This window comes from Neltuma alba, unplaced genomic scaffold, assembly GCF_004799145.2.
Source record: "Neltuma alba isolate B1F8T4 unplaced genomic scaffold, ASM479914v2 tig00013398_pilon, whole genome shotgun sequence".
Classification (NCBI taxonomy): Eukaryota; Viridiplantae; Streptophyta; class Magnoliopsida; order Fabales; family Fabaceae; genus Neltuma; species Neltuma alba.
Genome location: NW_021637656.1, coordinates 196,232 through 212,205, shown reverse-complemented (window position 1 = coordinate 212,205; position 15,974 = coordinate 196,232). Strand labels below are relative to the sequence as shown.

At 36.7% G+C, this 15,974-nt stretch overlaps 1 protein-coding gene and 1 pseudogene across 1 annotated transcript; both read right to left on the bottom strand.

Moving 5' to 3' along the window:
• Nucleotides 1-762: 762 nt before the first annotated feature.
• Nucleotides 763-2,732, bottom strand: LOC114737025 (uncharacterized; annotated as a pseudogene).
• A 1,759-nt stretch (nucleotides 2,733-4,491) lies between these two features.
• Nucleotides 4,492-15,024, bottom strand: LOC114737039 (actin cytoskeleton-regulatory complex protein pan1). The gene is made up of 13 exons (XM_028924935.1): nucleotides 14,862-15,024; nucleotides 13,356-13,461; nucleotides 12,915-12,957; nucleotides 12,187-12,298; nucleotides 11,632-11,758; nucleotides 11,335-11,495; nucleotides 11,109-11,240; nucleotides 10,826-11,008; nucleotides 9,949-10,333; nucleotides 9,209-9,506; nucleotides 8,942-9,103; nucleotides 5,817-6,308; nucleotides 4,492-5,592 (listed from the first exon to the last, which is right to left on the bottom strand). The coding sequence occupies exons 1-13, from the start codon at nucleotides 15,022-15,024 to the stop codon at nucleotides 5,296-5,298; spliced, it is 2,661 nt and encodes an 886-aa protein (XP_028780768.1). The 3' UTR covers nucleotides 4,492-5,295.
• Between the last annotated feature and the right edge of the window lie 950 nt (nucleotides 15,025-15,974).

Below are 15,974 nucleotides of genomic sequence, written 5' to 3'. Positions count from 1 at the left end.
AAAGTAGTTTAACAAAACAATAGCCTAAAATCATTGAGCACGGCCCATGGCAATGAAATTCTAGAAAAAGGACTGACTACAAGTCCTTAGTCCAATCATAACGAGGTTGATCACACCGGCGGATAACGGATCTTTTCTGTGAAAAAAGGTATCAAAATCAATATCTCCACCAAGCCACCTCGTGTGTATGAGCCTTTATTTTCTTAGTCAGATGGCTTTCACTACGCAGGGGGGAAAATAAACAAAAACAACACGAAAAAGAAAAACATAGCAGACCCGCTAATATAATCTTTATCGGGAAAATTGGAGTGAGGACCCCCCATAAAAACTTTTACAGGTAGTGCTTTTGTACATTTTGCGTTGTACTATACTTTGCTCTACATCCTTCTCACTAATAAAATCTTAAATATGGAAAATTTCCCCAATTTCCCCAATCCTTATATAGCACGGGCTCTCACTCAGAACAAAAGAAGGAATATCCTATGAAAAGAAAGCGACACAGTAAGAACAAAGAGACAATACACCTTAATACAACCTAAACAAGAGACAGCAAGAAAATAAGCAATGTTACTTACTAGCATTACAATCGAAATAAATAGTAGAAGAAGCAAACTTGAAGATCCTCAGAGAGGAAACACGTCAATTCAACCTGTACGCTAGTTTTATTTTATCTACTAACAAAGCTTTTCATGAAGAGAATGATGGCCCATATTAGGTTTTTGAGTGAGTAGTAAGACCATAAATAAAAATACAGAAGTTGCATCTTTCCAACCATAAACAGCAGATTATACAGATGAGATTCAATCACAGAACAAATTTTAATCGAGTGGGTTCATAACTTCTGAGGAAGCACTATTCTTACAACACAAAACTGGATGATTTTACTCCTTACTACAACGAGTTGAACAGACAAGCTACAATATATCGAATGCAACACAGATAACAGCTAAGAGTACAGATGCCGGAAATTCCACTATATGAAACAAATTAAAATCTCAAATGTCACAGAAATCAGTTGGTTGCAACGCTACAGGTATTGATTCCATCCTTGCAATCATTGGTCAAATCGTTGAAAGTTTCAATCTGCTTTTTCCCCCTCAAGAACACTTCAGTGTCAACAGAGACTCTCATGTAACCATCGAATTCTACAGGAACCCCATTATTAAGCTTTGTTGTCTCAGAGTACCATTCGCTATTTTCATCCCAAAGATCCTTGTATTCATCAAGAAAATGAGTGGCATACTTATCTTTCAAAGGGTCAAAGAAAGATGTGTCTGGTTCATTTGTTGCTATGTAGAGGTTCCTTCCATCATCAACCTTGTCCCGCAAGGTTGAGAGAAGTGCATCAGGAGAGGTATCTGCATCTAGATTAGGCCAAAGTTCCTTGTTTCTTGCCTTTTCACCTCTCACAATATGAACAGAGTCATAGTCCCAATTCAACCTTGCTGCTATTGCCGACACTATTTCCATCAACCGCTTTGACTTCCATATCAAATGCCATGGCCTTTGAACAACAGATTCAGTCTCTCCTTCACAGACCCTATACCAGTAGTTATCTGGCTCTACAGATCCAAACTTTCTCATAATCAAAGCATCTTTAACTTCTGCAAGTTTCATGGGGGTGATCCTGAAATCCTCCACAAGATGAAGATTCAACCTATCTTTCTCTTGCCATTTATTCCAATCTGACCAAAACTGTTCCTGGTCCAATACAGAGGCTGCCTCCTTCAAATGCTCAAAATCAAAGTAAAACCTGAAATCCTTGCCTTCCTCATTCTGCATTGAAGAAGTATAAATCGAAGAAAGACATATGCTCAAATCCATAACCAATGTCCGATTAAGGTATTGAGCTTCACCAAGAGCACACAAGAAACTCCAAAGATAGTGATTCATGCTCTTGCACCTATCTCCACCACCCACATAGATCAAGTACTTTTGATGACTAAACGAACTTTCAGACTCAACTACAGGAAGGCTATCATTAACAATCTCTCCAACAACAGGCATTGAGGTCATTTCCTCTGGCTTTGACCCAGGTTTCTTATGCTTCTTTCTTTTCCTTGCATTTACACCTGTATGGTATTCCCCAATGCTAACAATACTAAGTGTACAATTCTCGGACCTAGAAATCTCAAACCTCCTATAATCCTTATAAAATGCAGCAGCTTTCCCTTCCTTGGGCCTGAACCGCCATGCCATATCACAAGTATGATCATCCGATCCTCGCACAGGTTTCCCAAATCGGTAAAAGTGAATATCCTTAAACTTTTCAATAGTGGTTGTCATCATCAAATGGAACACCTCAGGGTCCTTACAATCGATAGGAGCATTGACATCACAATCAGATGAGACAGCCTCTTTATTTCAAATTCAACTGAGTTATTAACATCTGTTATATTAAGAGCAGTGCCAAATGCAGTTTCGTTGGTAGCCATAAAATCCTCTCCGGTTTTGACAACAGTGTCATCAGATTTAAAAGTGGCATTGGATTTGGAAGTGAGGAAGTTGGTGATCTTGGTCGAAGGATGAAACAAGGGATCCTCAGGTTCATAAGTGGCAGCAATAATTGTAAAGACCAACACTCCAATAACAAACAGGGAGAAGCATACATTCCCAATCATGGCCAACGCATTTTGGCCCAAATTCTCCGGCCGGAAATTTCCGGTTCTTAACGCCGCAGAGCGACCCCACATTCCTATCTCCCTATCAGATTACTCCCAATATTAACTTCCCTACATAAACAGGAGAAAAGCAAAAATACCCAGTAAAATAAAATGACAAACAAAGCAAGTAGAGCGTCAGGAAATTAAAAAGGAAAGGCATTATAAATGGTGACATAATTTTCACCAGTCATTTATGGAAAACGAAGAAGTTAATACTAGATCCGCAACCACAGCCTTCAATATCAACCAAAAACAAAGATCGCCGACAAACACACTTATCCAAATTGCAAGACTAGCTCTGATCTGAATGCAAATTGAAAAATAATTCACAAACCTGTTAACTTCCAGAAATGCAGCCGTGAGCGTCACTGCCAGCTTCCCTGTCTCTGAACCCCAATCTCAGTCTGTGAGTGTCGGAAAGTCTGATTTTTATACTAAACAAAACTAGTAAGTGAAAACAGAAAAATGGATCTATCGTCGGCGGTGATGATTATTATATTGTAAATGTTACAGTAAGCGGTGGGCGCAATGCGCACACAGAGTAGAAATTTATGCCGACGCACACGACGAAACTGAAGTGGGAAGGGTTGAAGTTGAAGCGGTGGCGCAATTGGCCCTTGTCGCCATCGAATTCAATCCTTGTATTTTTCTGATAAATCAATTTGTTTCCAGGAAAAAAAAAACCAATGAATATGATAATGAATAATGATATACATAATATTTATAATATTGTTTTTACTATTTGAAGTCAAAATTATGAAATTTATAATTAAAAGTTTACAATTTAAAACTGATTTATGTTGTTAAGCACGTAAAGACATTTTCATTTATTTATTTTTTTCCTAAATATCATTAGCCGTTTTCTATCATGTTTTAATAATTTAATGTCGGTGTTCTTTTGCATCTTTCTCCTCATATTTGCCACATCTCAATCACGGTGACGTGTTTGTGACCTACACTTTTTGTATCTCTGTGGTATACAACTTTTGCACTCTTCAAATCTTTTTTCTATAAAATCACATATAAACACATTTTATATAAACTCAGACAATTTTTATTTATATTTCATAAATCATAATTAAAAAATTACTTATAAATCAATTTAAACGAGCCGTTAATCTCATGCACATCTTACACAATGGTATATTTCTGGCTAAAATATATTTTTAGTTCTCTAACTCTAAAAGTGTTAACAAAAAATAATGATATTGAACTTTTAAATGCTAATAAAATATTACTAAATACTTAATATATTAAGTTTAATTTTCAAACTGACTATGATTGTTACAAAAAATCATGATTTAATATTAACAATTTCGGAGTTCAATAACTAACAGTCTAAAAATATATGTTTTAAAATTAAGAGACCAAATTAAAATCTTACATAAAATTAAAAAACTAAATATACATTTTAACCTGTATTTCTTTATGGAAAAACCAAGTCAAGGATAAGAAAACATAAGATTACATTGTTTACAGACCACAAACAATCCAACTTAATTCATCGTTGCGACATGAGAAAAACAAATTTGTCGTGCGGGCAGTCAACAAATTTTCTGTGTCAGATGATGATAGACTACTGTGCATCGTCCGATCTCTCAACTATTTTTCTCTTTTTTTAGCCAAAAAAAAAAAAAAGAACAGCGAAGTACGAATGACTTTACATACAGCCATATTGCAGGTCTCAAGTCTAATCATAACATAAACAGGCGGTATTCATCTACAAAATGAAATCTATATGTATTAATTTCAATTGCCCAAATAATTTTTTAAATTTTTATAATCATTCTCTAACTTAGCAGCTTCAATGGTTCCATTCTACATTATATTCTCTTAAAAGTTAAAAAAAAATAAAAACATTAAAATAATACAGAATCTACATTCCAATGTTGTAATCAAAGGCCTAAATTTAGATAAGCACTGTCTTGCTCATCTTCAAAGACCAGGCAAATTATCCCAAACAATTCATTCCCCTAAAACTAACAGGGAAAAAGCTGGAGGGGGTTAATAAATACTGGCCAATCAATGAGGGAAATTAAAGGGATATAATATAAGAAATAATTTCACAAACCTATTCCTATTCCCCACAGTCTTCCTGAGTGCCACAGCAACAATATTTGCTCCAGTAAATAATTTTCTTGCTATCAAAATTCACTTTACAGGTAAAAGACAAAAGGCGTCAAAAACTTTCCCCACCAACCTATACCTTCCCAACCCTATTAAACAAAAAACAAAGAATGAACAACATTTCTCGCCACTCAACACTGCTCCTAAATAGAGAGTTCAAGGCCCTCAATAAAAGAGAGGGGAAAGGGTTGGAGCTATGAAAGAAAAAAGAGGGTTCATATGGTAACACAAAATAGCAGGAGCAAGAAAGAGAAGGCCTGCATATGTTTCTACCTTATCATCTAACTTTTCAATGGTTACAGGCGGACTGTACCTTTCATGTCATCAACCCAAGCAATCAGAAGGTTACTGGCAAATTTTCCAGCTTCTTACACTCAAATTGCATCATCCAATTGCCATGTCTTCCTCGTGAAACTCCGACTACATTATGGAGTTTCCCAAAATTTTTCCCCAGAAAGGACTCAAAATATCTAGCAGTCAGGAAGATGTGATATCCGAGTCCAACTCAGTAGTTACTCGGCCAATTCATTTGCGAATGCTGAGGCTGCTGATAAACACTGCCTCCAGGTCCCACCATGTCAACTGCTCCAGCAATTGTCTGCGACTGTTGCAGCAGTGGATGAACCGTTGTGGCTGGTACTGCTTGCGCAGGGTGGTAGATGCCAGCAAAGGTGCCATGGCCAGCCTGCGTTGGGGCAAAAGTCACATGCTGACCTTGAGGTGGAAGGCTGTAGAATGAGCTAGTTGGCAAACTGGACATTTCTCTGCCAGGCGCTGCCACCCAAACTGCTGAACCTTCGCTCTGCAATGAAAAGGCATCACCAAAGTTGATTTTATGGGAAACAAGAATATAGATAGAATTTATCATAGCAAATTTAATTTGCCTGTTCTTCTAGATCATTATGCTAAACTAAAGAGATCTCTCAAGTGTTGCTGTTCTCAAGTGAAATAAAAGGCCGTATAATAGCATAACATGCTAACTAATCAAGTTGCCAAGATAAATGCCAAAGTCAAAAAGGATTAAACCTGCTGCCCATTGATGTATACGTTACTTTCCTTGAACTGGGAGGGACCTAGATCTTCATTAGAGTTTGAATTTCCTGCAGTTGCTGTGGAACTAGGATTATAACCAACTGGAGAGGAGCCATAGGCTCCGTAGGCACTCGGCAATACAATGTGACCTGGGTTTGTAGCATTGGTTCCGGGTTTGTATGGAGGAAGTGGATATTTCATTCCCGCCGCAGCAGCTGCTGGAGGAGGTGGATATACAGGACTAGCCTGAGGTTGTGGAGGAAATGCACCATTACCCAAAAACTGGTGGATTGCTGGAGGGGGAACATAAAATGGGGAGAAATAGTGACCATAGGGAATATAATTTGGGGGATAATGGGATATATGAACCCCACTTGGGGGTCGAAAGACAGTGACAGGCTGCTGAGTCACCGCTATGGAGCTTTGCATCAGACCAGCAGCTTGAGTAACAAGGGGGGTTGGTCCTGCTGTAGAAAGGACACCACCCTACAACCATAAAATGGCATAAATTTTCAGCAAATCAGTCTGATAAACAAAAAAGCATAAAACATGGGATAGCTATCACAGAAAGCAGCAGCACACGGAACTAGATATGTTTCAGGAAAACATAGCCAACACAGAGTGCTCGCATCTAGACTCTAGAGAATACATTTATAAACAGAAAGAAAACTTGATGACCACAATTACCCCAGTTATATAACTTGATATTTCGTCAGCGTCATCATGAGTAGAGCACCATAGCACCCACAACAAATGATGACCTTCTAGACAGTCATGGATGATTATTTGGTGCTCCATTTCTCATATAGATATGCATCCAATGATCCAGAACATTGCATACGAGATTTAAGTGATGAAAAAGTATTTTATCATATTCCACCAATTTGACGGACTCGTGTATGCGTTGAAATGTAAAAAAGTTAATACAAATTTTGGTTCTTCAAGTTTGATCCCATTTGAGTTTTGGTCCCTCAAGTTTCAAACCATAGGTTTTGGTTCCTCAAGTTTCTTTTCATTTAAAATGTCGGTCCCTATAATCTAATAAAAACTTGGACCATTTTGCCTCTTGAGGGACCAAAACCTATGGTTTGAAAGTTGAGGAACCAAAACCAAAATGAGGACAAACTCAAAAAACCAATGATTATATTAACCCAAATGTAAAATAGAAGAGGATGGAAAAACTCGTGTGCTGAGAAAAAACAGACTTCAGCCCTAAGCACCTCCTGGACATACAGATAAGTGATAACTACTGCTAGGCTATGATAAATTCCAAACTATGAAAAAATGCCAAGATTTATCCTGCACAACTGATATTTTTCAACACTCCCTCCCCAAAAAAAAAAAAAAAAAACAAATATTTCAGACTGTACAAGTAAAATAAAATAAGAGAATAAAAAATGTCATCCCTTTCTCTAACCCAGCCAAATAGTCACCTCAATCCCCTGAGCAACATAAGCTCACCATCACAGTCAGAGTACTAACACTTCAGAAACAGCACTATCAGCAAATGTGAACAGAAGCAATCACATCTTCTGGCAAAACAGAGAACAGAGAGAAAACTAAAGACACTTACAACACAGATATTCGAGCAAGATGACAGCACAACACCCACCTCATGCACAGAGACAACAGGACAGCAAGGCAACAGGGGCATATAAGAGTACATTGAGTACTACAAAATGCACTATTTTCAGTTTGTCTGGCAGGGACACTACATTTTTGATGGTGGAGCCAAATCCTCTACTTTTATGAACAGAGGAATAATGAATGAAGACAGCAAATACCAGTGACACAAACGAATTGGATAAGCAAACTAAACGAAGGAACTAGTTTGAAGACAAGGCAGGAAAAAGTCATGCTGGTTGAAACTGTTTCGATACCATGATGAAATTTACAGTAGAAATAAGGTTGTAAGAATTTAGGGACTGGAAAAAAAATATTTTCATCTTTTTATACCTATAATTTTTAATATGCTGAGAAGAATTTAACCTGAAAGGTAAACTAGAAATGAATATACATAAAAACTGCAGGAGTCCTAGATACTCATGAACTTCTAATATTCCTACTTGATTAGCATCATCCTTGAATAACTGATAAGTTTTTAAGCAGTATGGTCTGCTTGATTCCAGTCATTTCTGATTTTTTCAGATAAAAGTAAACTAATCATGGAATAATTTTGACTCCCATTGTCGTGATAAGTTATTTAAATGAAATCTATAAAAATTTTGTCAATACTCGTTGCTCAGCCTCAGCATTCGTAACACACTCAATGTTGGAAATATTCATAAATACACCCTGGAATGAAGCATTTCTGTTACTCTGTCATATCTTTTCAAGATGCATTTTTAATCAGATCATTGCACAGACAATTAAACATGATCAGATTTACTCCAGAATTATAATGTCTAGCTACACTATGGATATGCTTACTAGGAGCGCAAACAAGAGGATGTAAACAAGAGAAGCCATCTAGGCACATTAAACATTTGGCAGTTTGTCAGTTTCCACTCCTACTTCCACACTAACACCATTTTCAATCCTACTCCAACAAAAAGAACAATGCACCTAACAACAGAGATTTCAAGCTTGACAATTGGACAGATGCTCAATGGAATGAGAGCTCAGGAGAAGTCTTAACAAAGAAAAAAAACACTCGACAATTTATGGATGGATAAGGGCACTTAAGTTTTTCACCAAGAATAATTAAATAAATAAATTGAACAGATAATAAAACATGAAACGTTTTGACAGTTAAAGCCACAGACTAAAAAGATAAGGCAAAATATCAACCAATAGAATAATCAATGACTCTTCCAAGATACAGCCATGAAACAGAAGAACAAGATACATTTTCCAGCAAGGACATTTGTCAAATGATATTCTAATGAAAAGAGTAAGCTGCAAAATATTTAGCTCATACAAGCCAATCAAATCAAATTTCAGGTAAAAGTAAAGGCCACAGAAATAATATTAAGATCAAAACGGATGCTGAAGATAGAATAGCAATCTATATCATTTCATAAGGTTTTTCAGAAATAAAATTCAAATAGAAAAAATGTTGTATAAAAATACAGAACTCTATCTGCAAAGAAACATATATCTGCCTATGAAATGCAAACCTCTTGAGGAGACTGAGAGTTTGGTGCAGGAAGAACTGTAACATTGCCACCATACTTGGCAGAGACCCCAGCAGACTGAAAAGGGGAAAGACGGCCATCACCATCAGCACCTGAGCGGTAAAACTGGGCATAATAACTAGTTGGATCAAATGGTTGATGGACCTACAGCAACACAAAAAATAAATATAAATTCCTTTAACCAATCAAGAAGATGTAAAGAGTATGCAAATAATGTAGAAAATCTAATAAACACATCTAAGGGCTCACAACAAAGCTTGGAAGCCGAGAAATATCAAGTGCTTGAGACTCAGAATTATCAAATGGTGGAAGTTGGGTTCCCAGCATCGGGGGCACAAAGCCAAAACTGTAGTTTGGAGAAGTCTGCGCTGCTGAGTGTTGATGTCCTCCCGATGGCAAAGCAGCATCTTGCTTGGATTCATTGTACTCCTGAATAGCGCTGGATGACACATCCACCTCACTAGATGGCAAGTTCTCGGGTGCATTAGTGGGTGATTGTGCATGGTCAGGATAATCTCCATCCTCAGCAGTAACTGCAGCTTTTTGACTGCAGAAACAAATCGCGTGCCTTTTAGAAGCTCAAAATGGAATTTATGAAAAGTTAAAATAAAATAATTTCAACTGCAGAGGTTTACAGAATGTAGCAGGTATATGCAGCTCGGAATGCATATGGGAAACATGAGTCATCTGTTCCAGTAGAAAACAGTCGAGAAAAAGAGATTAAAAACAAAAACAAAAAAAACAAAAATTCAAGGAGTTTGCAAATTTTACCTAGAGACAGTCCATGAAATGCAATTTAGCAGTTTAAACATTTTTACTTTCACCATTAAAATCCTTTCATGAACTTACTTTTAAAGTTATGATACACATTCTTTAAGTTCTGATTTCAAGTCACCATTTAATTAAAAAACAATAAAAACAGAGCCAAAAAAATACATCGGAATTAGATTCCAAGCTTGAGACAAATTAAACACAATTAGCATTAAAACCTTGAGGTTTGCTCATCCGTGGTTTCTTCAACACCCTGTGATGTTTCTGAAAGAAGTGTAGAACTCTTCTCACTATCTGGGGTGCTAACATGGCTCGTATGAACCCCAAATGGTGTTCCCAAACTCCCAAAACTAAATTTTGTCTTCTCAGAATCAGGGACAAAGATATGATTGGGTAGTATAACATGAGGTTGTGGAAGATGTAAATCCTCCAGCTTCCTTCGTAGTTTAGAAGAAGCTTCTTCAGAGTCAAGAACACAAGGTGCTGACTGCAGCTTCCCAGCTTCCTCAGCCAAGACAGGAGCAGCCTCAGATGAACCGGCTGCTACAGAACCCTGATTAATTGTATTTGTTGGCTTCGGTTTCCACTCTTTGTTAGAACCAGCTGTAGAAGACAGTTACAAATCTTGCAAACCTCAATCAATCATCACAGATGGTTACAGCACTCAGCAAAGCAATACACATAAGTGCATCAATAAAAGCACGCTCCAACAAATATTTAAATTTCAACATACCCATTAATCTAGTTACAGATATCAGGATACAGTCATTAACCAGATAATGGCAATCATTGCAGTCATGTTATAACTGGCAAAATAAAGATATAAAGTAAACATTAAAAAAAGTAATTATTAGGCATTGGAAATTGGAAATATGAAGGTGTGAATGCTTTAATACCAAATTAGTAAATGCAAGCATCATCTTCAAAACAAAACGAACTTCAGCATTATAACATATGATGTCAATGAGTGCTTAAAACATAAACATCAATCAATTTACATGAATGACAAATTCAAGGAAATAATGGAATCAAAATAAGAAACAGTGAACAGAGAATATGCAGCAGCTAAAAGCAAGCTAAACTGCAGAGACATACCTTTCTGAGAGCCAAGTAATTGTTGTGAGCGATTGCTATAATTAGATGATGGGCGACTATTTGAAGTGTTTGCGTTTGTTGCTGTCGTCGGAGATGGGGCTGACTCAGAAAGGTGATTTTTTGTCGCTCCAGGGGATTTGCCAATAATTTTTCCTTGCATAGAAGAGCTAACAGTCTCAGAAACTGGCACACAGTTATTGAGTAGGAAAATTCCTGAGTTAATTCCATTAGGAAAACTTTGAAATCGATAATTATTAAGTAGGAAGACGTAAAATGTCCTAACCAGCGGTTGCCTTGTTATCAGCCAAGTTACCAGCATAGAAGTCACCAGGAGGCCGTTGGTTTCCCACTTCATGTCTAATGGCACCAACAGCACCAGAAGACCGCAAATCATTGGGAGGAACCAGCACTTGACCTGAGGGGTAAAAAAACCAAAGATGGTGCAGAAGTGTAAGCAGAGCAGTTACTGGAGGAATGCATTGATCAACTTCCAAAAGCAAGTGCAGTACCTTTGTTTAAAGTATCAGAAGGTAAATTACTACCCAAACTATTTTTGCCACCAAAAGATACACCTGTTCCTTCACTTCTACCAGATGAGGAGGAATGATTCACGCTGCCAGTATTTCCAGAAGCAACAATTGTAGGACCATTGGCAGTAACAGGAACAGAGCTACAGAGACAAATCGTTATGAAGTTTTGAGCACACTCTCTTAAGACATTCATCCAAATTGCAGAAAGATAATTGGCGATCTGAGAGACAGCTGCAAGTTATTAAAACAAGAAAAAAAATTATCTAATTTACTCACTTAGCTTCAGAACCTCTTTCTTTGTTCTTTGTCTCTTGAGAAGCTGGCAATGACAGTGCACTTTTCTCAGTGACTTGATTGGTTCCATTATCTTTGCCTGTATCAGAACTCTTGCTTCCAACAGCATCTGAGAAAAGGTCCATGGAAGACAGTTTCTGTTTAATTATTCTGATTGGCCATCATAGTAATTGAATTTAAATTTCAGCAATAAAAAGGAAAGCAGCAACATAAGCTACAAGTTATAGATGCAGGGCCAGGAAACAACGTCCAAGACACACAAGATCAATGGGCTGAAAATAGAAGATGCATAAGACAGCCAAATGTAAAATATTGCTCAGACTCATCCACCAATTTCTCATTTCATTGCTAAACACATAAAACCAAAGTAGTCAAAGGAAAATACTATTTGATTTGGCACAAAAGCAAATTTATTTAACTCGTTGAAAGGATGAAGGAAGTGAAAAGGGAGATGTGGGTAATAAGATGCAAAAAGAAAGTATAACAGGCAAATAATGAAGAAAATTGGACTAGTTGTAGTTAAGAAAGTTAGTTCACCATGCGACACATGATGAGATGAAAAACTTGCTCGACCACCCCCACCCCTAACACCCCGTCCTTGAGTGCCAGGTTTCCAGCGTGACTCCCCAGACTCTCTGTTGTTAAGATTCTGCAAAAGGATGAAGAAACGAGATGAAAATTAGTCAACAAGAAAAAAAATAAAGACAATCTTTCAAAAATAAAAAAGCAAAAAGCGGCATGCAACTTTAGAGATTTACCTATAACCCCATCTATCTTAGTACAAAAGAAAAAAAAATAGTACATTCCTTACATGCCAGAAATGAACAATTAACAGAGACAGGAAATGCTCCTTTATCAACAAACTGAACTCGAATAAGAATATTGGAACAAAATAAGAAACAAACACATAAATCAATTCCCTAGCGCAGTTATGTTCTGCAACCAAAAACATTTTTACATCATATAAAAAAATGGTCTTCTTAACAAATAAGAGGTCCAGTAATACCCTGCTAATCTGACGCATAAGGGTAATCAGTTAACAAACAGCACAGTCTAAAACATGGTTAGGAGATATTATATAACGAATATAATTTAACTCTGTTTTGGACATAACAAAGACTTTTTGCATGATAATGGATGGTAACATGACCAACATGATTACTACAGTTTGCTCAGGAGTAAGAACAAAAGAAACAAAAGATAATCAACCAATAAAACCAATGAACAGTCGAGAACACAACTGCCTTACTTTAAAAATATCTTACCTCCTTTCTTCTGTCCTTTTTCTTTTGACCTCGTGAAAAGTGTCTGCAAAATGGATATCGTTGTCACTTTCTTTGCGGAGAGATATGAAAAGAATAATAAATACAAAAAGGCCAAAAAAAAGGTACAAATTGAATAGCATTGAGGACTAATAAGCACAAATATGATTCATGAATGACGGGAACATCCAAAAGTTGAACCTTGAAAACTTAAACTATTAGTCCCAAAGGCAATGGAATGTTTCAGCTTCAAAAAGGTATTAGTATTATAACAGCCACACGAGAATGATGAATGGATCTCTCCTTAGTAAGCAAAAAGATGACAACCTCATATTGCACACTTCAATTGAGAACTTAAATCTTAACCCATAAGAAGGCAGTAAAATCTTGCAGCTACTTCAATGATGCATGAATGGATCAAAACAAATACAACACGAATTTCACACTGCAACCACTAAGTCAAAATGGGATAGAAGCTTTTCCAGCAGCAAATGAGCATTCATAGAAACAACACTATCAAAGATGAAGTTACCCTGCACATTCAACAAATCTGATGATGTAAAATGAACCAAGTTAAAATCTTAAGTCCATCATTTGGCCCAAAAAAAAAAAAAAAAAAGACACTCATTCATGTGCAACTCGGTCTCATTTGAAATAAAGGCAAAACTGACAAGAATTTCATCATATTGTCAAAGAGAACTAGCATAGTAAAAGAATTTTAAGCTCATTTACACCACAGCCAGGGACTCCAAATGGAATATAATGCTTTCGAGATAGTCAGACAATTTTTATGGATGTATTAATGAAGTAGAGCCACTCTGATAAACCGGCAAATGTCCCAAATATAATGAAACATACATGTGACACTGGGGCTGAACCACTCAAGTAAAATGTAACCAAATTTCAATGATATGTCAGAACTAAAAATAAAGAACATGAATTGGAGAAAAAAAAAAGATAACTATCAGAATGCTCAATAAATTTGCGACCCTCGCTGTATTATTCCCAAAAAGACTGGAGGTGATTGTTGGGTGTATTAAAAATGATCAATTTCCTGGTTAGACAACATCAATGGGAAGCTACAATTTCCTCTCTTGTGACAACAGGCATGAGTAATGAGAAAGGGAACTATCCAACAGTCAGAGTAAGAGGTCTGGACAGCACTGATCAGTCATTTCAAACAACCTCAAGGATCGGCGGAAGTGAAGCATACCATAATTCCATCACCATTGTACTGTATCAAACTAGTAACCCTTGATTAAAATTTAGAATGCATTCGTCCCTAAATATACTATTATCAAAACATGGAATATCCTCTAGATAAAGACCCAATTTTAGTGGTACCTGCCAGAACTTTAGTAAGAAAAAGCAACCATTATCAAGTACCCCATGCCAGTGCTTTGCCCAAATGATTAACACTCCAAACTTAATAGGAATCAAAAGAGCATGAAGCAAAATTTAACATGGGCAGAAGCGAAAAATTGTCCATGGAATTTTAAAAGACAAAAGCATCCCAATCCCAAATTATTACTACAGAAAAAAGTGGTACTGATGGCCGAAGTCTATAACTCGGAATAATAAACGACGCAACAAACGCATTTAAGTATGAAAGCGGAAAGCTTTCTACAGGCAACACTACACGAGCTTTCTCAAAAAACCGGAGGTGCCAGTGTACCACAAATTATAACTTATTCTAACCAAAATCTTCTCAACAGTAAAAGGTCATCATAGCAAACTCAATCATACAACGTCCTACTCCACAGTGCCAAAAAAAAATCAATTTAAAATGAAATCCCAACAAAAATTTCTCCCGGAGCAAACAAACCCAGGTAATAAAATGCACAGCTTAGACGAAGGATCAAAACAAAACAAAAATTAAGATCAAGATCGAATCCACTCAGCAAAGCGGTGGAACTGGAGAGCAAGAAAAGTAAATGAAATAAATCATACCCTGAAGGAGAAGCTTCTGGGTGGTCTCATCGGGATCCATAGAACATTCCGTAAGCATTGCATAAATCTCTTCTTCACTATGATTACCTGTGATCTCCTTGATGTTCTGGATCAGCTTCCTCGTATTGTTCGGAATCGAAGCCCTAATCCCACCACCGCTCATCTTCACAATACAACCCAAAAAGCCACAAACTTGCAAAGCAAAAAATAATGGGCAAAAAGGAAAAGAGCGAGAGGGAGAGGAATAGATGAGAGGGGTCAGTAATTGGTGACAGAAGACACTAAAGAAGCATATACTTCATAAATAATCAGGAAGCATGATCTATTTCGAATGGCTTTTAAATTGATCTATATGAAGTAGAAAGGGGAGGAAGAAGGAGAAAAGGGAGGGTGAGGGAGGAACCGAGGAAACAATAGAGGAGGGAGAGCAAAATTAAGTGTGTTTTTACAGTGTAGGGCTTTTCGATTTCTATTGCTCTCATTATGTTTTTCTTTTTAAATTTCTTTTCCTTTTGCCCTCCTTTTCCTTTCTTTCCTTGCCTTTTCCTTTCCTTCCCTTTATATTATTTTTTTTTTCATTTTTTACTACAATATAGTACATGCTATTGCCCATAACGTCGTGAAGCAAATCAATCCCCACAAATTTTATTTCAGCCCCATTTGATATTGGGCCAGAAGGATAAACACAAAAGTACTTTTTTTTACTTAACTAAAGCTTAATAAAAGTCACTAACACAGGTTGAGTTTAACAAAAGACACTAGTCTTTCACAGGGTGACGAACTAATATTTGAATCCCCGTTTGAAGAAGTGTTCACATTTAGTGCCTGACAGTGTCTCAAATAAGATTGTCTCTAATAGAAGGATATTTAGCAAAAAAAATAATAATAAAAGTCGAATTTATTTTACCATACCTGCCATATTGGTTTCATTTGATAGTTTTGGGCTTGTTTAAAATGACGATTCATATAAGAAAATGTTTGCGTCAACTCGCATAAACATATTTCTGATAAGTAGCTCTAACCAAAAACTTAGGCCATTCTTGCCGGTTCTTATTTTGGAATCTCCAAAAAAGATATTTTTAATTTTTTTGGCCATTTTCTTTTCTAATGCGT